The sequence below is a fragment of the Neoarius graeffei genome, chromosome 11 (genome assembly GCF_027579695.1).
Source record: "Neoarius graeffei isolate fNeoGra1 chromosome 11, fNeoGra1.pri, whole genome shotgun sequence".
Classification (NCBI taxonomy): Eukaryota; Metazoa; Chordata; class Actinopteri; order Siluriformes; family Ariidae; genus Neoarius; species Neoarius graeffei.
The window spans coordinates 71851223-71877742 of NC_083579.1; the positions used below are offsets into that span (position 1 = coordinate 71851223).

At 39.5% G+C, this 26520-nt stretch overlaps 5 gene segments (V, D, J or C); all 5 read right to left on the reverse strand.

Annotated features, from left to right (window-relative positions):
- Nucleotides 1–10494: 10494 nt before the first annotated feature.
- Nucleotides 10495–11217, reverse strand: LOC132893989 (Ig heavy chain V region-like). The segment is given in 2 exon segments: nucleotides 10495–10897; nucleotides 11053–11217. Coding segments are annotated over 2 exon segments (438 nt in total).
- A 563-nt stretch (nucleotides 11218–11780) lies between these two features.
- LOC132893686 (T cell receptor beta variable 4-2-like) lies at nucleotides 11781–12317 on the reverse strand. The segment is given in 2 exon segments: nucleotides 11781–12163; nucleotides 12248–12317. Coding segments are annotated over 2 exon segments (429 nt in total).
- A 3110-nt stretch (nucleotides 12318–15427) lies between these two features.
- On the reverse strand, nucleotides 15428–16088 carry LOC132893687 (T cell receptor alpha variable 36/delta variable 7-like). The segment is given in 2 exon segments: nucleotides 15428–15768; nucleotides 15918–16088. Coding segments are annotated over 2 exon segments (390 nt in total).
- A 2540-nt stretch (nucleotides 16089–18628) lies between these two features.
- Nucleotides 18629–19154, reverse strand: LOC132893688 (T cell receptor beta variable 4-2-like). The segment is given in 2 exon segments: nucleotides 18629–19011; nucleotides 19096–19154. Coding segments are annotated over 2 exon segments (429 nt in total).
- A 1577-nt stretch (nucleotides 19155–20731) lies between these two features.
- On the reverse strand, nucleotides 20732–21572 carry LOC132893689 (T cell receptor beta variable 4-2-like). The segment is given in 2 exon segments: nucleotides 20732–21114; nucleotides 21193–21572. Coding segments are annotated over 2 exon segments (474 nt in total).
- Nucleotides 21573–26520: the final 4948 nt, after the last annotated feature.

A 26520-nucleotide genomic window follows, 5' to 3' on the forward strand; every position in this document is an offset into this window, starting at 1 on the left:
TGCATCTCCGTAAATATGAAAGCGTTCCTCAAAGTCTTTTTCCTTATTGAAGGTTGTAGTGTAGAGATATCCAGTAAGCTTCAGTGATGTGCCTTGTCCTGTTTGTTGATACCAGTAAAGGTAAAAAAAAAAAGTCCTTGTAACTATGACTGCAACTGAGGTTCACATTATTTTCTGGATTCTTGATCACATCAGCAGGCTGAATAATTTTGCTGCTTAATGAAGGATCTGAAAAGAAGAACAACATTAATAGCATGTTATGTGAAAAGGAATACATGTCATATTTATTTGGATGTTGATCTGAACCTTTTTGTACAATTTAGTGAAGCCTTTATGTGCATGACTGCATCTTGGTGTACTATGGAAAATTTGCAAAGAATTACCTGTGAACCAGAGAAACACAATATGAAAAATCAGCACAGGAAGCACCATCCTGTGTCATAAACTAATATTTGTTTGGAAAAAATAAGGTCTAGAGGTATAAAATCAGGTTAGGGAAAAAAGAATAGAGTATATAGTAAAAAAGAAAACAGAATTAAATTTCTGTTGCAGTCAGTAACAGGAATCTGTGCAATGAGCCACCCAAATCCTTTTCCCCACTTCATGTCTTCTGTTTTGAGGTGGAGTGAGAGGAGGGGTTTTCTCACTGTTGTCACAGCAGAGGAGAAGCACTGCGTACGGTACATATGCTGCACAGAAATACACTGCACTGACTTCTCAAAGACAAGACTTCTCAAGATATTTCGTCTCACTCCCAGAGCTGCTCATCTTATACCAAAGGAAATGGTTTGCAGCTGAAATGAACTTCACATCTTTCAAAATGCTACCAGTTTTATCAGTGACCTCTACTGGACACTTCCTGTATTGCGTCCTATTCCAGATTGCACGAATCAGAGAACAGATCTTATTTGCAGGTTTTTGGTGTGAAGCTTTTTGTTAAACAGAAAGGGAAGGTGTGTGGCTGTGTTACTAGCAGAACAGAAATATACTGCACTGTCCTCAGGAGTTAAACTGGATATGAGCAGAAACGCATCCCTTGTGGATTGTCCTGTAATGTTGAATCGTGCTTTAAACTTTTCCTCAGGAGTGGGTCTTTCATACTGTAGCATCCCAATGAGCTCCATGGAGTCACTGACTGTCTTTTGTTGATACCAGTACATGCATCTATAGCTGGTATCACCATGTCGGCATTTGAGCTTTGCTTCACTCTGTTTAGGTGTCATTAGTAGATGCTGTGGTGTTTGCTGGATATTGAGGGAAGAGATAACTGCAGATAAATATACTACCCTGATTCCAAAAAAGTTGGGACAAAATACACATTGTAAATAAAAACAGAATGCAATAATTTACAAATCTCAAACTGATATTGTATTCACAATAGAACATAGAAAACATATCAAATGTCGAAAGTGAGACATTTTGAAATGTCATGCCAAATATTGGCTCATTTGAAATTTCATGATAGCAACACATCTCAGAAAAGTTGAGACGGGGCAATAAGAGGCTGGAAAAGTTAAAGGTACAAAAAAGGAACAGCTGGAGGACCAAATTGCAACTCATTAGGTCAATTGGCAATAGGTCATTAACATGACTGGGTATAAAAAGAGCATCTTGGAGTGGCAGCGGCTCTCAGAAGTAAAGATGGGAAGAAGATCACCAATCCCCCTAATTCTGCGCCGACAAATAGTGGAGCAATATCAGAAAGGAGTTTGACAGTGTAAAATTGCAAAGAGTTTGAACATATCATCATCTACAGTGCATAATATCATCAAAAGATTCAGAGAATCTGGAAGAATCTCTGTGCATAAGGGTCAAGGCCGGAAAACCATACTGGGTGCCCGTGATCTTCGGGCCCTTAGACGGCACTGCATCACATACAGGCATGCTTCTGTATGGGAAATCACAAAATGGGCTCAGGAATATTTCCAGAGAACATTATCTGTGAACACAATTCACCATGCCATCCGCCATTGCCAACTAAAACTCTATAGTTCAAAGAAAAAGCTGTATCTAAACATGATCCAGAAGCGCAGACGTCTTCTCTGGGCCAAGGCTCATTTAAAATGGACTGTGGCAAAGTGGAAAACTGTTCTGTGGTCAGACAAATCAAAATTTGAAGTGCTTTATGGAAATCAGGGACGCCGTGTCATTCGGACTAAAGAGGAGAAGGACGACCCAAGTTGTTATCAGCGCTCAGTTCAGAAGCCTGCATCTCTGATGGTATGGGGTTGCATTAGTGCGTGTGGCATGGGCAGCTTACACATCTGGAAAGACACCATCAATGCTGAAAGGTATATCCAGGTTCTAGAGCAACATATGCTCCCATCCAGATGACGTCTCTTTCAGGGAAGACCTTGCATTTTCCAACATGACAATGCCAAACCACATACTGCATCAATTACAGCATCATGGCTGCGTAGAAGAAGGGTCCAGGTACTGAACTGGCCAGCCTGCAGTCCAGATCTTTCAGCCATAGAAAAAATTTGGCGCATCATAAAACGGAAGATACAACAAAAGAGACCTAAGACAGTTGAGCAACTAGAATCCTACATTAGACAAGAATGGGTTAACATTCCTATCCCTAAACTTGAGCAACTTGTCTCCTCAGTCCCTAGATGTTTACAGACTGTTGTAAAGAGAAAAGGGGATGTCTCACAGTGGTAAACATGGCCTTGTCCCAACTTTTTTGAGATGTGGTGTTGTCATGAAATTTAAAATCACCTATTTGTTCTCTTTAAATGATACATTTTCTCAGTTTAAACATTTGATATGTCATCTATGTTCTATTCTGAATAAAATATGGAATTTTGAAACTTGCATATCATTGCATTCCTTTTTTATTTACAATTTGTACTTTGTCCCACCTTTTTTGGAATCGGGGTTGTAAAAGTGATGTGTATATTTGTTGGAAGAAGTTAGAACAAAGCTATTAAATTGAGTTTGATAATCATGCTTACCTTTAAGACTGATCAGAATTATACTGGAAACAATACTTTTACCCATCTTGTCAAGTGTTCTCCAGGCTTCCACTCTGTCTATAGTGTGCATCCGAATGACAATCAACAGTGTTTCTACAGTTTCATTTCTCTTTACTGCTCTCTATTGGAATAACTAGAACATTGCTTAAGTGTTAGCTAATGTAATTAGTCGAGTAGTGAAGTTAATTTGTGTGCAGTACGATTTATTTTTCAGAATAAGATAGACGAGTGTGAGTCAAAAGAAAAAAAAACTTAAAATGCAACATAAATTAGAATTGAATCAGATTTTTTTTTCTATATGAATACTTGATACTCATTAGGTGCTGGAACATGTGTGTTGAATGAAATGGAGAATATGTAGAAAAATTCTACACTTTTCTCAGGAGTTATACTGGATATGAGCAGAAAATTTTACTAAAACAGAACATTAGTGTTTTTGGCATTTCTAAATAATTAAACCTCCAGCTTTTATTAGTCAGTAATTTATTATCGTCGGTTGTTTATTTTAAAGCACATTTAATTTAATCCTTGGAATTTGTCATTATTAGTGTGAATCACCAAACTAAGCTCAACAATTATATTACAAAAAAATGAACTAATTAATAAATTCAAGACAAAAAAACCCCTCAAACAATAGCATACATTTGACAGAGGGGGCATGGTCAAGTGTCAGTTATGATTGGAAAAGGAGTGGCAAAGGACAAACAGGTATCGAGTGAGTGTTTATACCTGTGTGTGCTTCATGAGAAGATTATTTATATGCTATTGTTTTGCAGCAAAATTATAAGTTATGATCAGTTCAGAAAATACACAATATATATATATTGTAAATTAGTTTTTGATGTATATTTTGTGTAAGACAGCTAGCTGTACTTGCAAAGTGACCTCCATGTCGATGTCGCAATAACTGAGCAACATTTTTCTTTGTTTCTAATATTCCATACAGTGTAATACTTCCAGGGAACACTACATACTAGTCAAGTGTAAGGTCAGTTGTTTCTGTTGCTTTCTGTAGCAGTAGCAGCTCGAAAAATGAAGAAAAATGTTGCTCAATTATTGTGACATCGACATCGAGGTCACTTTGCAAGTACAGCTAGCTGTCTTACACAAAACATATATCAAAAACTAATTTACCATATATTCTGTATTGGGGTGTAGTGGGTTCTGGATAGAGGTAGTACCTTTGATGTCTGGCATGCTGCGTTCTACCTTATAGAATGGATGGGGACCACTGGTCCTCATCCATCTCCTAATCTCTCATGTATTGGCTCCAAGCGCCACACCCCGGTAAACCGCTTCAGCTGGCTAAACCACATGAGGGGGTGGTATTAATACGACACCACTGGGCGAAAGACCTCCTAGATGCAGATCACCAGCCAGGGCGGAAGGGCTCCCAGACAAACCCAAACGGCCATGTGTTCACGACCAAGGTGAGCCCCCTTGAGGATCATTTTGGCTGTGGTCAAGTCTGGAGAGGGATGGGCTCTGCCAGGCTCAACTTACCCTAGACATGCTTCATGAGGATGACAACCATTTCTAATTCCATACCGGATCGGTTGTCACCCAGGTTATCAAGGGCCACGCCTTCTGCCGCACATCAGGGCAGAGGTGGAAAGTATGCAACTGGTGTACAGAGCAGCAAGATTTGTGCCAGGAACATCATCACCATTGGCACCTGGAATGTTAGAATGCTGAGAACAACAGGCAAAGTGGAAGAACTGGCACACGAGATGACCAGATACCGCTGGCACATCCTAGGGCTCTGTGAAGTAAAGTGGAAGAACATGGGAGAAACAATGACCCAGGACAGTCACAAACTATATTTTAGCGGAAGAGAGGACAAACACAAACAGGGAGTGGGGTTCCTTGTTCACAAGGATACCATGAACACTGTCATGAGCTGTCGTCCAGTGTCCAGTCGACTTATCACCATCTGTCTGAGAACAACCCCTTTAAACATCACAATAGTACAAGCATAGGCCCCTACATCAGACTACGATGATGATGAAGGGGAGTTTTATAACCAACTCCAAGAGCTCTTGAACCAAACTCCCATGAAAGACATCCTTGTTTGCAAGGCGATTGAGATGCCAAGATAGGAGAGAATGCCTGCAAAGTCTCGGAGGGTGTTTGTGGACCACACTGCAACAAAGACACAAATGAAAGAGGCTTGAGGCTTCTGGAATTTGCCAGAAACAACGATCTCCAGCTGGTGAATACACTTGGTCCACAAAAAAAAAAAAACTCCAGACAATGGACATGGCATAGCCCAAATGGAGAACACCACAATCAGATAGACTACATCATGGTGCAGAGACGGTTTTGATTCAATGTGAACATTGCACAGACACAACGCTTTCCAGGAGCAACCATGGGAGTGACCATGAACTCATGATGATGACATTCCGACTGTGCCTGAAGAAAGTTCACAAGCAGAGTAACACAAGGATCAAGTTTGACCTTGAGAAGCTGGAGGATCCAGAAATAGCAGAAGCTTTTCATAAGCAATGAAAGGAGGGAAGTTTGCACCACTCACTCTGATAAACCCAGAATACACATTGATGGTTAGTTTCAACACAGCAGTGACAGAAACAGCAAGCAAAATTCTTGGCAAACAAACAAACAAACAAACCAACCATCAACCAGTCAAAAAACCATGGGTCACATCTGACATCCTACAGCTGTGCGACAAATGCAGAGAGTTGAAGAAAAAGAAGAATGAAACTGAAGAAGGAGCAAGGAGCAGAGCAGTATAGGGCAGTAAACAAAGAAATCAAAAAGATCATGACAGAGGCAAAAGAGAAATGGATCAGTGAGCAATGCCAAGACATTGAAGTGAACCTCAAGAGGAACAACAGCAAGAAAGCATATCAATTGGTGAAAGAACTGACAAGGACAAAACAGGGAATAAGTTCTACAATACAGGACAAAGATGGAAAGTGTCTCACTGAAGACCAAGGCATTCTGAAGAGATGGACAGAATACTGCTCTGACCTCTATAACCACAGAACCTTAGAAGATCCAGAAGTTCTAAATGTCCCCACAAGCACAGATACTGACAGTCACTACATCCTTTGAGAAGAAATGGAAGCATCAGTAAGATCGCTGAAGAAGGGGAAGTCAGCAGGGGTTGACAACATTCCAGCAGAGGTGGTTCAAGCCAGAGGGGATACCATAATTAGCACCCTACTAAAAATCTGCAACAAGATCTGGCAGACAGGAGAGTGGCCAACACCATGGACATAGTCACTCATCATCAACCTCCCCAAGAAAATGAATTTATGATAGTGTCAGAACTACCGTACAATCAGCCTCATATGCCACCCAAGCAAGGTCATGTTGAAGATTTTACTCAACAGACTGAAGCCACAAGCAGATACCATCATTGCTGAAGAACAGGCAGGATTCAGAGCAGGGCACAGCACAACAGAGCAGATTTTCAACCTCCGAATACTCTTTGAGCGGTACCTCCAACATCAGCAAGACCTCTACCATGTCTTCATTGATTTCAAGAAGGCATTTGACAGGGTGTGGCATGCAGCTTTGTGGGTGACCATAAAATTGTACAACAATAATGTGAACCTGATCAAAGTCACCGAACAACTGTACAAGAAGGCCACCAGTGCAGTGTACTACAACAGCAGCATCAGAGAATGGTTTTGAACAACAGTAGGAGTAAGGCAGGGTTGTCTACTCTCTCCCACTCTTTTCAACATCTTCCTTGAGAGAATTATGGCTGATGCAGTGGAACATCATGAGGGATCAGTCAGCATTGGTGGCAGAACAATGACAAACGTTCGCTTCACAGATGACATGGAACGGACTAGCAGGATCAGAAAAAGAGATCGCCAGCCTAGTAGAATAACTGGATAAGGCCTCCACTGCCTACAGCATGGAAATCAGTGCAGAGAAGACCAAACTGATGACCAACAACACCAACGGCATCAGCACTGATATCAGGGTCAATGGCCAGAAGCTGGAAACAGTTCAAAGCTTCAAGTACTTGGGAGCCATTGTATCAGACCAGGGATCCAAGCCAGAAGTAGTATGCAGGATTGCACAGACAATAACAGCACTGTCAAAACTGAATACCATCTGGAAAGATAGAAATATCTCACTCAGGTCCAAAATCAAACTGATGTGCTCCCTTGTCATTCCCATATTCCTGTATGCCTGTGAGTCGTGGGCCCTGACTGCAGCTCTGGAGAGAAGGATACAAGCAAGAGAGATGATATGCTTCCGGAAACTCCTTGGCATCTCCTACAAAGACCACATAACCAACAAAGACATATACAGCAGAATCCAGCAAGACATTGGGCCCCACGAAGGTCTCCTGACCATGGTGAAAAAGCGAAAATTGAAATGGTATGGGCATGTCACAAGATCAGAAGGGCTTGCAAAGACAATCCTGCAAGGCACTGTCCAAGGAGGAAGAAAAAGAGGCAGACAAAGAAAGAGATGGGAGGACATCACAGAATGGACAGGCCTGAAACTCAGCAACACCCTGAGAAAGGCGGAACAGAGAGAGGAATGGAGGGAACTAGTTGCCAGATCTTCAGTGGTGCCTCAATGGTTGTCCAGACTACGGGATAGATGTCAGATAAGATGGTAGTAGCTGGAGATGTGCAGATAGCATACAGAGTTATAATATAGTCAGCTTTTGAAGTAGGCAACAGATAACCGTGGCACTGTGCTTTCTCTCACAGCACAGAAATACACTGCACTATCATGTGAATTAAGGTTGGAGATCTGCAGGATCCCTTCACTTTTTGCATCTCCGTAAATATGAAAGCACTTCTCAAACTCTGTTTCCTTACTGAAAGGTTGTTGTGTGGAGATATCCAGTAAGCTTCAGTGATGTTTCTTGTCTTGTTGATACCAGTAAAGGTAAAAAAAAAAAGTTACTGTATAACTGACACTGAGGTTCACATTATTTCCTGGATTCTTGATCATATGAGCAGGCTCAATGCTTTTGCTGCTTAATGAAGGATCTGAAAAGAAGAGCAGAATGAAATGCATGTGATATTAAAAGGAATATATATCATATATATTTGGATGTTGATCTGAACCTTTTTGTACAATTTAGTGAAGCCTTTATGTGCATGACTGCATCTTGGTGCACTATGGAAAATTTGCAAAGAATTACCTGTGAACCAGAGCAACAAAATATGAAAAATCAGCACAGGAAGCACCATCCTGGGTCATAAACTAATATTTGTTTGCAAAAAATAAGGTCTAGAGTTATAAAATCAGGTTAGGGCAAAAACAATAGAGTATATAGTAAAAAAGAAAACCAAATTAAATTTTTGTTCCAGTCAGTAACAGGAGTCTGTGCAATGAGCCACCCAAATCCTTTTCCCTGCTTCATGTCTTCTCTTTTGAGGTGGAGTGAGAGGAAGGGTTTTGCACTGTTGTCACAGCAGAGGAAAAACAGTGTACATATGCTGCACAGAAATAAACTGCACTATCTTCTAGAGAGAGGATGGGAATACGCAATGATCCTTTCGACTTTCCATCTCCACTGAAATTAAACCTTGGCTCCTCAGGGTTTGGAGTTTCCAGGAAAAGATTCCCAAGATATTTTGTCTCACTCCCAGAGCTACGCATCTTGTACCAAAATATATGGTTTGCAGCTGAACTTCACATCTTCAACATGCTACCAGTTTTATCAGTGACCTCTACTGGACACTTCCTGAATTGCGTCCTTTTACAGATTGCATGAATCAGAGAACAAATCTTATTTGCAGGTGTTTGGTGTGAAGCTTTTTGTTCAACAGAAAGGGAAGGTGTGTGGCTGTGTTACTAGCAGCACAGAAATATACTGCACTGTCCTCAGGAGTTAAACTGGATATGAGCAGAAACGCATCCCCTGTGGCTTGTCCTGTAATGTTGAATCGTGCTTTAAACTTTTCCTCAGGAATGGATTTTTCATACTGGAGCATCCCAATGAGCTCCATGGAGTCACTGACTGTCTTTTGTTGATACCAGTACATGTATCTATAGTCGGTATCACCATGTTGGCAGTTGAGCTTTGCTTCACTCTGCTTCGGTGTCATTAGTAGATGCTGTGGTGTTTGCTGGATGTTGAGGGAAGAGATAACTGCAGCTAAATATAAAAGTGATGTGTATATCTGTTAGAAGAAGTTACAACAAAGCTATTAAATGAAGTGAGTTAGATAATCATGCTTACCTTTAAGACTGATCAGAATTATACTTGAGACAATAATTTTAGCCATCTTGTCCAGTGTTCTCCAGGCTTCCACTCTGTCAATAGTGTGCATCAGAATGACAACACTGTTTATACAGTTTCATTTCTCTTTACTGCCCTCTATTGGAATAACAAAACATTGCTTAAGTATTAGCTAATGTCATTAGTCAAGCAGTAAAGTTCGTTCGTGTGGAGTAGGATTTATTGTTAGGAATAAAACATGAGTGTGTGTCAAAGAAAAACCTTAAAATGCAACATGAATTAGAATTGAATCAGAATTTTTTTCATGAATACTTGATACTCATTAGGTGCTGGAACATGTGTGTTGAATAAAAATGGCGAATATCCATCCATCCATTATCTGTAGTCGCTTATCCTGTCCTACAGGGTCGCAGGCAAGCTGGAGCCTATCCCAGCTGACTATGGGCGAGAGGCAGGGTACACCCTGGACAAGTCGCCAGGTCATCACAGGGCTGACACAGATACAGACAACCATTCATGCGCACATTCACACCTACTGTCAATTTAGAGCCACCAATTAGCCTAACCTGCATGCCTTTGGACTGTGGGGGAAACCGGAGCACCGGGAGGAAACCCACGTGGACATGGGGAGAACATGCACACTCCACACAGAAAGGCACTCGCTGGCTGCTGGGCTTGAACCCAGGACCTTCTTGCTGTGAGGCGACAGTGCTAACCACTACACCACCATAATGGAGAATATGTCAAAAAAAAATCTATCCTTTTGTGACAACTATTTGCAATAAACAATGCAAAATAAAATAGTTTTCATTTGACTCACCCTTGTAGATCCCCAAGAATCATTCTGCTGCTTGTACGAGAATACCAGTGTAATTAATACATTCAATAAATAAAGGCCATAGCCTATATCATAACCTATAAACTATATGATGAACAAGAGATAGAACTTTATTGTCAATGTTTTAGAAAACAACAAAACATAACTTAGCAGCTCTCGGTATTGGCAGTGCAAAATGAAAAATAGACACATAAGAACAAATAACACAAAAAGAAACAAGAAATGGACATAAAATTAAACAATGCAGGAAACAAACTACATGGTAAACACTAAACAAGAAAAAACTCCATTGCACTGCCACAACCCAATACATGGTAAATTAGTTTTTGAAGTATATTTTGTGTAAGACAGCTAGCTGTACTTGCAAAGTGACCTCTATGTCGATGTCACAATAACTGAGCAACATTTTTCTTCTTTTCTAATTTTACATGCAGTGTAATACTTCCAGGGAACACTACATACTAGTCGAGAGTAAGATCAGTTGTTTCTGTTGCTTTCTGCATCAGTAGCAGCTGGAGATGTGCAGATAGCATACAGAGTTATAATACAGTGAGTTTTTGAAGTAGGCAGCAGAAAACCGTGGCACTGTGCTTTCTCTCACTGCACAGAAATACACCGCACTATCATGTGAATTCAGGTTGGAGATCTGCAGGATCCCTTCACTTTTTGCATCTCCGTAAATATGAAAGCGTTCCTCAAACTCTGTTTCCTTATTGAAGTTTGTTGTGTGGAGATATCCAGTAAGCTTCAGTGATGTGTCTTGTCTTGTTTGTTGATACCAGTAAAGGTAAAAAACGTCCTTGTAAGTGTGACTACAACTGAGGTTCACATTATTTCCTGGATTCTTGATCACATCAGCAGGCTGAAGGATTTTGCTGCTTAATGAAGGATCTGAAAAGAAGAACAAAATTCATAGCATGTTATGTGAAAAGGAATAGACATCATATATTTTTGGAATCTGATCTGAACCTTTTTGTACGATTTAGTAAAGCCTTTATGTGCATGACTGCATCTTGGTGTACTATAGAAAATCTGTAAAGAATTACCTGTGAACCAGAGAAACACAATATGAAAAATCAGCACAGGAAGCACCATCCTGTGTCATAAACTAATATTTGTTTGCAAAAATAAGGTCTAGAGTTATAAAATCAGGTTGGGGGAAAAACAGAGTATATAGTAAAAAAGAAAACCTAATTAAATTTCTGTTGCAGTCAGTAACTGGAGTCAGTGTAATGAGCCACCCCAATCCTTTTCCCCACTTCATGTCTTCTCTTTTGAGGTGGAGTAAGAGGAGGGGTTTTTTTCACTGTTGTCACAGAAGAGGAGAAGCACTGTGTATATCTCATCTCATCTCATCTCATTATCTCTAGCCGCTTTATCCTTCTACAGGGTCGCAGGCAAGCTGGAGCCTATCCCAGCTGACTACAGGCGAAAGGCGGGGTACACCCTGGACAAGTCGCCAGGTCATCACAGGGCTGACACATAGACACAGACAACCATCACTGTGTATATAAACTGCATTATCTTCTCGAGAGAAGCTGGCAATCCTTTAGATCTTCCATCTCGATTTAGATTAAACCTCGGCTCCTCAAGGTTTGGAGTTTCCAGGAAAAGACTCCCAAGATATTTCATCTCACTCCCAGAGGTGCTCACCTTATACCAAAGTATATGGTTTGGAGCTGAAAGGAACTTCACATTTTCAACATGCTACCAGTTTTATCAGTGGCCTCTACTGGACACTTCCTGTATTGCGTCCTATTACAGATTGCACTAATCAGAGAACAGATCTTATTTGCAGGTGTTTGGTGTGAAACTTTTTGTTCAACAGAAAGGGAAGGTGTGTGGCTGTGTTACTAGCAGCACAGAAATATACTGCACTGTCCTCAGGAGTTAAACTGGATATGAGCAGAAACGCATCCCCTGAGGCGTGTCCTGTAATGTTGAATCGTGCTTTAAACTTTTCCTCAGGAGTGGATCTTCCATACTGGAGCATCCCAATGAGCTCCATGGAGTCACTGACTGTCTTTTGTTGATACCAGTACATGTATCTATAGTTGGTATCACCATGTTGGCATTTGAGCTTTGCTTCACTCTCTTTAGGTGTCATGAGTAGATGTTGTGGTGTTTGCTGGATGTTGAGCGAAGAGATAACTGCAGCTAAATATAAAAGTGATGTGTATATTTGTTAGAAGAAGTTAGAACAAAGGTATTAAATGAAGTAAGTTTGATAATCACGCTTACCTTTAAGACTGATCAGAATTATACTTGAGACAATAATTTTAGCCATCTTGTCAAGTGTTCTCCAGGCTTCCACTCTGTCAATAGTGTGCATCAGAATGACAATCAACACTGTTTATACAGTTTCATTTCTCTTTACTGCCCTCTACTGGAATAACTAGAACATTGCTGAAAGGAGATTCGCAGAACCTTTATTTTTAAATACATTTCTGAGTGGATAGTATCTCCATCCTTGACTCTTGTATGCTGCATAAATGGGAATAAAAAACATTTTTGAGAGTTAAAATCGACCGCAAAGTTGGCATTCGAGCTGCCCTGCTGAGCCAGCCAGCCCTGAGTGCGTGACGTCACAGCGGTAACCGGTTTTAAGGCCGAGGCCTTTAACAGCTTTAGACCAAAGTCATATCAATAAAAACTTATGCTGAAAGTAAGAAATTCCATTGCCAACTTGCTCAGCTAAGACTGATTTGACTTCATTGATTGTGGGTTGACTCATTAAAACAGGATAGGTGTTATAACTTATGCAACATACATGTACATGCATGCATTTTCACTGATAAAATGCAAAAGGCTAATTAAAAAATCAGATGAACTGAGACAATCACATTGAAGCAAATTAAATAATCTTATACCTGTAACTTAAATACACAATACAAGTTACATGTATTAATCTTCTTCTTCTGGCTGCTCCTGATAAGGGGTCGCCACAGCGGATCTTTCATCTCCATTGCTCCTTCTCTTCCGCAGCCTTCTCTACCACACCTGCCACTTTCAAGTCCTCTCTCACCACATCCATGTATCTCCTCTTTGGCCTTCCTCGTTTTCGTTTGCCTGGCAGCTCCATCCTCAACATTCTCCTTCCAACATGCTCTGCATCTCTTCTCAGGATGCGCCCATACCATCTCAGTCTCATCTCTCTTAACTTAATTCCCAAGCTCTCCGCATGTGCTGTCCCTCTGATATGCTTGTTCCTTATCCTTTCCAACCTTGTCACTCCCATTGCAAACCTTAACATCCTCAACTCCGCCACCTCCAACTTTGCCTCCTGTCTCTTCGTTAAGGGTACGATCTCCAATCCATACATCACAGCTGGTCTCACTACTGTCTTATACATCTTACCTTTCACTTTTGCTGGGACTTTCCAATCACAAATGACTCCCGAAATCCTTCTCCAACTGCTCCACCCTGCCTGCACTCTCTTTCTCACCTCACTATCGCAGTCCCCATTTTCCTGCACAGTTGACCCCAGGGGGCGGCACGGTGGTGTAGTGGTTAGCGCTGTCGCCTCACAGCAAGAAGGTCCTGGGTTCGAGCCCCGGTGTCGGCGAGGGCCTTTCTGTGCGGAGTTTGCATGTTCTCCCCGTGTCCGCGTGGGTTTCCTCCGGGTGCTCCGGTTTCCCCCACAGTCCAAAGACATGCAGGTTAGGTTAACTGGTGACTCTAAATTGACTGTAGGTGTGAGTGTGAATGGTTGTCTGTGTCTATGTGTCAGCCCTGTGATGACCTGGCGACTTGTCCAGGGTGTACCCCGCCTTTCGCCCGTAGTCAGCTGGGATAGGCTCCAGCTTGCCTGCGACCCTGTAGAAGGATAAAGCGGCTAGAGATAATGAGATGAGATGAGTTGACCCCAGGTACTTGAATTCACCAACTTTCTTTACGTCTACTCCTTGCATCTTCACTACACTCTCATCCCCATTCTCATTGATGCACATGTATTCTGTTTTGCTACTGCTCACCTTCATTCCTCTTCGTTCCAATGCATACCTCCATCTCTCCAAACCCAACTCAACCTCCTTTCTACTTTCACCACATATCACAATATCATCCGCAAACATCATGTTCCATGGTGACTCTTGCCTCACTTCGTCCGTCAAGCTATCCATCACTATGGCAAACAAAAAAGGACTCAAAGCAGATCCTTGATGGAGTCCCACCTTCACCTTGAACCATTCAGTAGTTCCAACTGCACACCTCATTGCTGTTTCACTGTTCTCATACATGTCTTGTACCACTCTAATATACTTCTCATTCACTCCACTCTTTCTCATACAATACCATAACTCATCTCTCAGTACTCTATCGTATGCCTTCTCCAGGTCAACAAACACACAATAATAGCTTTCTCTGGCCTTCCCTGTACTTCTCCATTAACATTCTTAGAGCAAAAATTGCATCCGACGTGCTCTTCCTTGGCATAAACCTGTACTGCTGTTCACAGATTGCTACCTCTCTTGTCAATCTCACCTCCAATACCTTTTCCATGGCTCTGCATATATGCTTTCAGTGTTAGCTAATGTCATGAGTTGAGGAGTGAAGTTAATCCGTGTGCAGTAGGATTTATTGTTAGGAATAAAATAGATGAGTGCAAGTTAAAGGAAAAACCTTAAAATGCAACATGAATTAGAGTTGAATCAGATTTTTTTTTTCTCCATGAATACTTGACACTCATTAGGTGCTGGAACATGTGTGTTGAATGAAATGGAGAAAAATTCTACACTGTCCTCAGGAGTTATACTGGATATGAGCAGAAAATTTTAGTAAAAAGAACATTCGTGTTTTTTTTTTTTAAATTTCTAAATAATTAAACCTACAGCTTTTATTTGTCAGCAATTTATTTTATCATCTGTTGTTCATTTTAAAGCATATTTAATTTAATCCTTGGAATATTTCATTATTAGTATGAGTTGCCAAACTAAGCTAAACAATTATATAACAAAAAGAGATGAACTAATTAAGAAATCCAAGGCAAAATAACCTGCAACATTAGCATAAATTTGAGAGGGGGTGTGGTCAAGCATGGGTTATGATAGGAAGAGGAGTGGCAAAGGACAAACAGGTAACGAGTGAGTGTTTACACCTGTGTGTGCTTTATGAGAAGATTATTTATATGCTATTGTTTTGCAGCAAAATTATAAGTTAAGATCGGTTCAGCAAATATACAATATATGGTAAACTAGTTTTTGATGTATATTTTGTGTAAGACAGCTAGCTGTACTTGCAAAGTGACCTCTATGTCGATGTTGCAATAACTGAGCAACATTTTTCTTAATTTCTAATATTACATACAGTGTAATACTGCAGGGAACACTACATACTAGTCGAGAGTAAGATCAGTCGTTTCTGTTGCTTTCTGTATCAGTAGCAGCTGCAGATGTGCAGATAGCATACAGAGTTATAATACAGTCAGTTTTTGAAGTAGGCAGCAGAAAACCGTGGCACTGTGCTTTCTCTCACAGCACAGAAATACACTGCACTATCATGTGAATTCAGGTTGGAGATCTGCAGGATCCCTTCACTTTTTGCATCTCCGTAAATATGAAAGCGCTCTTCAAACTCTGTTTCTTTATTGAAGGTTGTTATGGTGAGATATCCAGTAAGCTTCAGTGATGTGTCTTGCCTTGTTTGTTGGTACCAGTAAAGGTAATTAAAGTTACTGTAAGTATGACTGCAACTGAGGTTCACATTATTTCCTGGATTCTTGATCACATCAGCAGGCTGAATGATTTTGCTGCTTAATGAAGGATCTGAAAAGAACAAAATTAATAGCATGTTCTGTTAAAAGGAATATACATCATATATATTTGGACGTTGATCTGAAATTTTTGTACGATTTAGTAAAGCCTTTGTGCATGACTGCATCTTGGTGTACTATGGAAAATCTGTAAAGAATTACCTGTGAACCAGAGCAACACAATATGAAAAATCAGCACATGAAGCACCATCCTGTGTCATAAACTAATATTTGTTTGCAAAAATAAGGTCTAGAGTTATAAAATCAGGTTGGGGGGAAAAACAATAGATTAGATAGTAAAAAATAAAACCTAATTAAATTTCTGTTGCAGTCAGTAACAGGAGTCTGTGCAATGAGCCACCCCAATCCTTTTCCCCACTTCATGTCTTCTCTTCTGAGGTGGAGTCAGAGGAGGGGTTTTTGCACTGATGTCACAGAAGAGGAGAAGCACTGTGTACATATGCTGCACAGAAATAAAAGGCACTATCTTCTCGAGAGAGGCTGGGAACACTCAGCGATCCCTTCGACCTTCCATCTCTATTTAGATTAAGCCTCGGCTCTTGAGGGTTTGGAGTTTCCAGGAAAAGTTTCCCAAGATATCTCATCTCACTCCCAGAGATGCTCACCTTGTACCAAAGTATACGGTTTGGAGCTGAAATGAACTTCGAGTCCTCAACATGCCACCAGTTGTATCAGTGACCTCTACTGGACACTTCTTGTATTGCGTCCTTTTAAAGACTGCACTAATCAGAGAACAGATCTTATTTGCAGGTGTTTGGTGTGAAGCTTTTTGTTGAACAGAAAGGGAAGGTGTGTGGCTGTGTTACTAGCAGCACAGAAATATACTGCACTGTCATCAGGAGTTAAACTGGATATGAGCAGAAACGCATCCCCTGTGGATTGTCCTGTAATGTTGAATCGTGCTTTAAACTTTTCCTCAGGAGTGGATCTTCCATACTGGAGCATCCCAATGAGCTCCATGGAGTCACTGACTGTCTTTTGTTGATACCAGTACATGTACAAATAGTTGGTATCACCATGTTGGCACTTGAGCTTTGCTTCACTCTCTTTAGGTGTCATTAGTAGATGTTGTGGTGTTTGCTGGATGTTGAGGGAAGAGATAACTGCAGCTAAATATAAAAATGATGTGTATATTTGTTAGAAGAAGTTAGAACAAAGCTATTAAATGAAGTGAGTTTGATAATCATGCTTACCTTTAAGACTGATCAGAATTATACTTGAGACAATAATTTTAGCCATCTTGTCAAGTGTTCTCCAGGCTTCCACTCTGTCAATAGTGTGCATCAGAATGACAACACTGTTTATACAGTTTCATTTCTCTTTACTGCCCTCTACTGGAATAACTAGAACATTGCTTAAGTGTTAGCGAGAATGTCATTAGTCGAGCAATAAAGTCCATTCATGTGCAGTAGGATTTATTGTTAGGAATAAAATGGACGAGTGTGAGTCAAAGAAAAACCTAAAAATGTAACATGAATTAGAATTAAATCAGATTTTTTTTTTCTTCATGAATACTTGATACTCATTAGGTGCTGGATCATGTGTGTTGAATGAAATGGAGAATATGGAGAAAAAAAATCTACACTTATGTGACACCTATTTGAAATAAACAATGCAAAATAAAATAATAGTTTTCATTTGACTCACCCTTGTAGATCCCCAAGAATCATTCTGCTGCTTGTACCAGAGTGACAGACAGTGAAATAAATAAAGGCCATACCCTACATCATAACCTATAAAGTATATGATGAACAAGAGATATAGAACTTTATTGTCATTGTTTTAGAAAACAACGAAACATAGTTTAGCAGCTCTCGTTACTGGCAGTGCAAAATGAAAAATAGACACACAAGAACAAATAACACAAAAAGAAACACAAGAAATGGACATAAAAGTAAACAATACAGTAAACAAACTACATGGCAAACACTAAACAAGATAAAACTCCATTATTCTTTCCACATTCACTGGATATGAGCAATCATGCACTCTGATTGGCTAATCTACTACTATGCTGTCAGTCATTTAATCATTTACTGTGAGTCGAGAAAAACAAAATGGTGGAGCATGTTGGTGAACCAACGGAGGTAAAAAAAACAAACAAACAACAACCCTCGACTCAAAAACAGCCCCCCAAAATACAATAAAAAGCAACAAAACATGGAATAAAAGTATTTGATGGTAAGAACATATACCGTATATCCTTTATTTTTTCAAGAATTATTATTAATTATTATTATTATTATTATTATTATTAAAGCATTTTCCACAAATTGCTACTGTCATTTCACTGGTTTGTTTACATTCTAAGTGGAAATGATTTTACCGGATGTTTTGGATAAAGTTTTTATTCATCAAATTTGCATAAAAATAAAAATGCTTTGTTTCTCAAAATCCAGTGAATGTGGATAGAATAAAACCGCTATTCCACTCTATCTCGTCGTACATGGTTTTGAGACGACTCGTTCCTATGTGCCTTGTCGGTTATCAGCTCATGTACGACTCGATTTCGTGGAATAACTGTTAACTCTCTTTGGTACAGTATTACTTTCAGGCAACATTACCAATATTTTTTTCCCCATTGCGATCATAATTCGTACCATAGAGGGTTAAATATACAGTAGCTTCGGCAGTGTAAGCATGATATTCCTCAGCAGCACTAAACTAAATTGTGAGTGAGAATAATTTAATTGACGTTCATATGAATGAAGTTTGAAATGTGAATTCTCATGATTGTAGATCATGTGGATGCTGCAGCTGAAATGATCTTCACATCTTCAACATGCTACCAATTGTATCAGTGACCTCTACTGGACACTTCCTGTATTGCGTCCTTTTACAGATTGCACTAATCAGAGAACAGATCTTATTTGCAGGTGTTTGGTGTGAAGCTTTTTGTTAAACAGAAAGGGAAGGTGTGTGGCTGTGTTACTAGCAGCACAGAAATATACTGCACTGTCCTCAGGAGTTAAACTGGATATGAGCAGAAACGCATCTTCTTTAGAGTGTCCTGTAATGTTGAATCGTACTTTAAACTTTTCCTCAGGAGTGGATTTTTCATACTGGAGCATCCCAATGAGCTCCATGGAGTCACTGACTGTCTTTTGTTGATACCAGTACATGTACAAATAGTTGGTATCACCATGTTGGCACTTGAGCTTTGCTTCACTCTCTTTAGGTGTCATTAGTAGATGTTGTGGTGTTTGCTGGATGTTGAGGGAAGAGATAACTGCAGCTAAATATAAAAGTGATGTGTATATTTGTTAGAAGAAGTTAGAACAAAGCTATTAAATGAAGTGAGTTTGATAATCACGCTTACCTTTAAGACTGATCAGAATTATACTTGGGACAATAATTTTAGCCATCTTGTCAAGTGTTCTCCAGGCTTCCACTCTGTCAATAGTGTGCATCAGAATGACAATCAACACTGTTTATACAGTTTCATTTCTCTTTACTGCCCTCTACTGGAATAACTAGAACATTGCTTAAGTGTTAGCGAATGTCATTAGTCGAGCAATAAAGTTCATTCATGTGGAGTAGGATTTATTGTTAGGAATAAAATGGACGAGTGTGAGTCAAAGAAAAACCTAAAAATGCAACATGAATTAGAATTAAATCAGATTTTTTTTCTTCATGAATACTTGACACTCATTAGGTGCTGGATCATGTGTGTTGAATGAAATGGAGAATATGGAGAAAAAAAATCTACACTTATGTGACACCTATTTGAAATAAACAATGCAAAATAAAATAATAGTTTTCATTTGACTCACCCTTGTAGATCCCCAAGAATCATTCTGCTGCATGTTCCAGAGTGACAGACAGTGAAATAAATAAAGGCCATAGCCTACATCATAACCTATAAAGTATATGATGAACAAGAGATATAGAACTTTATTGTCATTGTTTTAGAAAACAACGAAACATAGTTTAGCAGCTCTCGTTACTGGCAGTGCAAAATGAAAAATAGACACATAAGAACAAATAACACAAAAAGAAACACAAGAAATGGACATAAAAGTAAACAATACAGTAAACAAACTACATGGCAAACACTAAACAAGATAAAACTCCATTATTCTTTCCACATTCACTGGATATGAGCAATCATGCACTCTGATTGGCTAATCTACTACTATGCTGTCAGTCATTTAATCATTTACTGTGAGTCAAGAAAAACAAAATGGTGGAGCATGTTGGTGAACCAACTGAGGTCAAAAAAAAAAAAACAACCCTCGACTCAAAAACAGCCCCCCAAAATACAATAAAAAGCAACAAAACATGGAATAAAAGTATTTGATGGTAAGAACATATATGTCCTTTATTTTTCAAGAATTATAATTAATTATTATTATTATTATTAAAGTATTTTCCACAAATTGCTACTGTCATTTCACTGGTTTGTTTACATTCTAAGTGGAAATGATTTTGCCGGATGTTTTGGATAAAGTTTTTATTTATCAAATTTGCATAAAAATAAAAATGCTTTGTTTCTCAAAATCCAGTGACTGTGGATAGAATAAAACCGCTATTTCACTCTATCTCGTCGTACATGGTTTTGAGACGACTCGTTCCTATGTGCCTTGTCGGTTATCAGCTCATGTACGACTCGATTTCGTGGAATAACTGTTAACTCTCTTTGGTACAGTATTACTTTCAGGCAACATTACCAATATTTTTTTACCCATTGCGATCATAATTCGTACCATAGAGGGTTAAATATACAGTAGCTTCGGCAGTGTAAGCATGATATTCCTCAGCAGCACTAAACTAAATTGTGAGTGAGAATAATTTAATTGACGTTCATATGAATGAAGTTTGAAATGTGAATTCTCATGATTGTAGATCATGTGGATGCTGCAGCTGAAATGATCTTCACATTAACATGCTACCAATTGTATCAGTGACCTCTACTGGACACTTCCTGTATTGCGTCCTATTACAGATTGCACTAATCAGAGAACAGATCTTATTTGCAGGTGTTTGGTGTGAAGCTTTTTGTTAAACAGAAAGGGAAGGTGTGTGGCTGTGATACTAGCAGCACAGAAATATACTGCACTGTCCTCAGGAGTTAAACTGGATATGAGCAGAAACGCATCTCCTTTAGAGTGTCCTGTAATGTTGAATCGTGCTTTAAACTTTTCCTCAGGAGTGGATTTTTCATACTGGAGCATCCCAATGAGCTCCATGGAGTCACCGACTGTCTTTTGTTGATACCAGTACATGTAGTTATAGTTGGTATCACCATGTCGGCACTTGAGCTTTGCTTCACTCTGTTTAGGTGTCATTAGTAGATGCTGTGGTGTTTGCTGGATGTTGAGGGAAGAGATAACTGCAGCTAAATATAAAAGTGATGTGTATTTGTTAGAAGAAGTTAGAACAAAGCTATTAAATGAAGTTTGATAATCACGCTTACCTTTAAGACTGATCAGAATTATACTTGAGACAATAATTTTAGCCATCTTGTCAAGTGTTCTCCAGGCTTCCACTCTGTCATTAGTGTGCATCAGAATGACAATCAACACTGTTTATACAGTTTCATTTCTCTTTACTGCCCTCTATTGAAATAACTAGAACAGGGGTGGCCAACCAGTTGGAGACCAAGAGCCACATTTTTTACTGTATTACCGCAAAGAGCCACATCATACACATGGGCACACGAACATCACCCATCCCTTCCTCTCTCTCTCTCACACACACACACACACCTCTGCTCAGCCAGATTAATAGTAAATGTCACACGCCAACATGAGAGAAATTTACTCCTTCAGTCAGTACTAATACCACAGGCCAGTCATTTACATCAATCAATATTGTGTGCACTTACTATGCATGTTGCTTAGTGGGACTTCTGACATTCCTTGCCTTGAACAATCCTCTTCAAATCTGGCTTGTATTCCGTCGTTGCCACTCGAAGCAGTTCTTTCACATGGGTGTCAGTCAGAACAGAACGATGCTTTGACTTCACGTGTTTCATGGTAGAGAACACAGACTTGCAGACGTATGTTGACCCAAACATTGACAGTATCTTAAGCGCAGCCTGTTTCACATTCGGGTATTTTTCCAATGGCACACTTTTCCAAAACTCAATGGTGCCTTCCCTCAAAACACGTTTCAGTTGGTCTTCCTCACGAAGATCGATCATCTCCAACTCAGCCGCAGCCTCACCTGTGACAAGCGGGGCTTTCAAACAGTCCATCTCCGCATTGAGTGGGTCGACGAGGAACGTAATCTGTGGCCTTTTCAGTTGTATACCACAGAACCGGGTTACAAAGCTTTCGTGCAGGTTTTCAATTAGTGTTGCATATCTGGCTCCTTGCTTATTCAGGGAGGCGGGAAGCTTTGAAATGAGCTAATGACGACTGACATATAAGGCAGAATGGCTTGCCATTACGTTCAACAAAAAGTATAAACTCTCACACTCTGTTAAAAATGTCCTATGTTCGTCTTCATATTTTCGTTTTGCTGTGCATTTTTTCATTGCCATTTTGAGAGGCTACTTGACACAAGATACACCTTGCCCAAAAACTTAGCGATTATCTCACGCACATGTGCATTTGACATGACCTGAAAATACCGTAATATACCCAAGCAAAGCGAAGATGCATTTGACGAAAATACCATACTGAACTCAAGCAAAGCGCACACGCACATAAAAAAAAAAAAAACACAAACACAAACTTCGATATGAACGTAAGAGCCGCATGACACCGGGCAAAGAGCCGCATGCGGCTCGCGAGCCGCGGGTTGGCCACCCAAGAACTAGAACATTGCTGAAAGAAGATACGCAGAACCTTTATTTTTAAATACATTTCTGAGTGGATAGTATCTCCATCCTTGACTCTTGTATGCTGCATAAATGGGAATTAAAAAATATATATATTTTTGAGAGTGAAAATTGCCCGCAAAGTTAGCATTCGAGCTGCCCCGCTGAGCCAGCCAGCCCTGAATGTGTGACATCACAGCGGTAACTTGTTTTAAGGCTGAGGCCTTTGACAGCTTTAGACCAAAGTCATTTAAATAAAAATTTATGGTGAAAGTAAGAAATACCGTTACCGACTTGCTCAACTAAGACTGATTTGACTTCATTGATTGTGGGTTGACTCTCATTAAAACAGGATAGGTGCTATAACTTATGTAACATACTGTACATGTACATGCATGCATTTTCACTGATAAAACGTAAAAGACTAATTAAATAATCAGATGAACTGAGACAATCACATTCTGAAGCAAATTAAATCAACTTATACCTGTAACTTAAATACACAATACAAGTTACATGTATTAATCTAAATGCAGGTAAACAATGTTGTTTTTGTTGTTTTGTATCCAAATGAGAGTCGGAGCTTACCCATCTGTGTTCTCGCTTCTTGAAGGCCGATCTTGTGGCCGATTGTTTTTGAAACAGTCTGACTTTTAGTTGTTAGTTCAGTTCTCTGTTCATTTGCTTCTTCCATGTAAGGGCGAGATGGCAGCAATATCCAGCAGAAAAATCAGATGGCTGGTCCACTCATTCTCCATACTGAGTACTCCATCATTACTGCTCAGCTCAGGCAATTACTAAAAGCTGGGACATGATGAGACGTCACTGGTTTTAGCAACAACCGTGGGGAGGTCACTGCCTGAGTGATATGTCACGTCCCATTCCGTCCCAGGTTTTTTACCAACAACCCTCAGCTCACACTACAGGAGAACTGGTGCAACTGAACTTACTTTCCTTTTAAAAAATAAAATAAATACTTGTAGTTTTCTTTTCCTTCAGTTATTGGTACTGCACCCTCTTTCAATAGGGGCTTATAGCCAATGCTCCTCAACAGATCAGAGGTCTCATACGAGTCTTCAGTAAAATGTGCCGAGCAGAGGAGAGACCACTTCATAGGCACCCAATATGCCTGTGATCTTCTCTCAAAACGTGTCCAAATCTTTGCAGTTTGAACATTCTTGGGCCATGAATGCAACATAAATCCACCTTCTGTCATGTTGCTGCACCTGCCAGGAACACATCTATGTGGCATGGCGATAAATTAGCTCAAAATGGAGGATCGGAGTTGCATTCAACTCTGTGTTTTAGTAACGCGCAAATGGCGATGCGACCGATAGCCTTCCTGCTGTGACATCACGGATCTCAAGGTCATTCACTCAGACCGCTACCTATATGAATCACTTCAATCGTAAAAATTACGATATGAGATTTATTGTTAACACTTAAAACGATTCCTGTGCCATTCTTGAGGTCTCAAGGCATTTATAAACGAAAGTGAGGCCATGGTTCTGCGTAAATGCTTCCAGTATTACGGTAGCTAATGTCATTAGTCGAGTCGTGAAGTTAATTTGTGTGCAGTCGGATTTATTGTTAGGAATAAAATAGATGAGTGTGAGTCAAAAGAAAAACCTTAAAATGCAACATAAATTAGAATTGAATCAGATTTTTTTTTCTCCATGAATACTTGACACTCATTAGGTGCTGGAACTTGTGTGTTGAATGAAATGGAGATTATGTAGAAAAATTCTACACTGTCCTCAGAAGTTATACTTGATTTGAGTAGAAAATTTGAATAAATAGAACATTAGTGTTTTTGGCATTTCTAAATAATTAAATCTCCAGCTTTTAGTAGTCAGTAATTTATTTTATCATTGGTTGTTTATTTTAAAGCACATTTAATTTAATCCTTGGAATATTTCATTATTAGTGTGAATCGACAAACTAAGTTAAACAATTATATCATAAAAATGAACTAATTAAGAAATCCAAGACAAAATAATCTGAAACAATGCTATAAATTTGACAGAAGTGGCATGGTCAAGCATCAGTTATGATAGGAAGAGGAGTGGCAAAGGACAAACAGGTAACGAGTGAGTGTTTACACCTGTGTGTGCTTAATGAGAAGATTATTTATATGCTATTGTTTTGCAGCAAAATTATAAGTTATGATCGGTTCAGCAAATATTCAATATATGGTAAATTAGTTTTTGAAGTATATTTTGTGTAAAACAGCTAGCTGTACTTGCAAAGTGACCTCTATGTCGATGTCGCAATAACTGAGCAACATTTTTCTTAATTTCTAATATTACATACAGTGTAATACTGCAGGGAACACTACATACTAGTCGAGAGTAAGATCAGTTGTTTCTGTTGCTTTCTGTATCAGTAGCAGCTGGAGATGTGCAGATAGCATACAGAGTCATAATACAGTGAGTTTTTGAAATAGGCAGCAGAAAACCGTGGCACTGTGCTTTCTCTCACAGCACAGAAATACACCGCACTATCATGTGAATTAAGGTTGGAGATCTGCAGGATCCCTTCACGTTTTGCATCTCCGTAAATATGAAAGCGCTCCTCAAAGTCCGTTTCCTTATTGAAGGTTGTAGTGTAGAGATGTCCAGTAAGCTTCAGTGATGTGTCTTGTCTTGTTTGCTGATACCAGTAAAGGTAAAAAAAGTTACTGTAAGTGTGACTGCAACTAAGGTTCACATTATTTCCTGAATTCTTGATCACATCAGCAGGCTGAATGATTTTGTTGCTTAATGAAGGATCTGAAAAGAAGAACAACATTAATAGCATGTTATGTGAAAAGGAATATACATCATATATATTTGTACATTAATCTGAACCTTTTTGTCAGATTTAGTAAAGCCTTTATGTGCATGACTGCATCTTGGTGTACTATGGAAAATTTTTAAAAGAACTACCTGTAAACCAGAGCAACACAACATGAAAAATCAGCACATGAAGCACCATCCTGTGTCATAAACTAATATTTGTTTGCAAAAATAAGGTCTAGAGTTATAAAATCAGGTTGGGGGAAAAACAATAGATTAGATAGTAAAAAAGAAAACCTAATTAAATTTCTGTTGCAGTCAGTAACAGGAGTCTGTGCAATGAGCCACCCAAATCCTTTTCCCCACTTCATGTCTTCTCTTAAGGTGGAGAAAGAGGAGGAGATTTTGCACTGTTGTCACAGAAGAGGAGAAGCACTGTGTACATATGCTGCACAGAAATAAACTGCAGTATCTTCTCGAGACAGGCTGGGAATACTCAATGATCCTTTCGACTTGACATCTCCACTCAGATTAAACCTCGGCTCCTCAGGGTTTGGAGTTTCCAGGAAAAGGTTCCCAAGATATTTCATCTCACTCTCAGAGCTGCTCAGCTTGTACCAAAAGATACAGTACGGTGATAGCCTGATACGTTATGAGAGCAGGAGAGCACAGCAGTATCCTCCAGATTTCTCAGTAGGTCTGGTGGAGTCTGGAGAACATCTTTACTCCAAACTGATGTGATTACAAGATAGTAAAAAGAGTAGTGTACAGTAGTATCAAGGTGTATGGACTTTGAAGTGAACATATTTGTTCCTTGTTATATTCCAGCAGAATATCTCACCTGTTAATAACAATAGCAATATTTTTTGAAGTTTGACCAATCTAATTGTCAGCATAATTCTATCCATCATTTTGAAAAGGAAATACAGTGCTCAATGGGATCTTCCCCTTCTGTAACTATTGTGCATGAGGCTGACAATCAAAATGGTTTATACATTCAGTTTCAATTTCCTTTAGTGTCCTCTATTGGAATATCTAGAATGTTACTTAAGTGTTAGCTAATGGAGCTATCCATTTATCCATCCATCCTTTATCTGTACCACTTAGCCGTCAGAGTCACGGGGGAAGCTGGAGCCAATTGCAGCTGACTTTGGGTGAAAGGTGAGGTACATCCTGGGACACCTGCCGATCTATTGCAGGG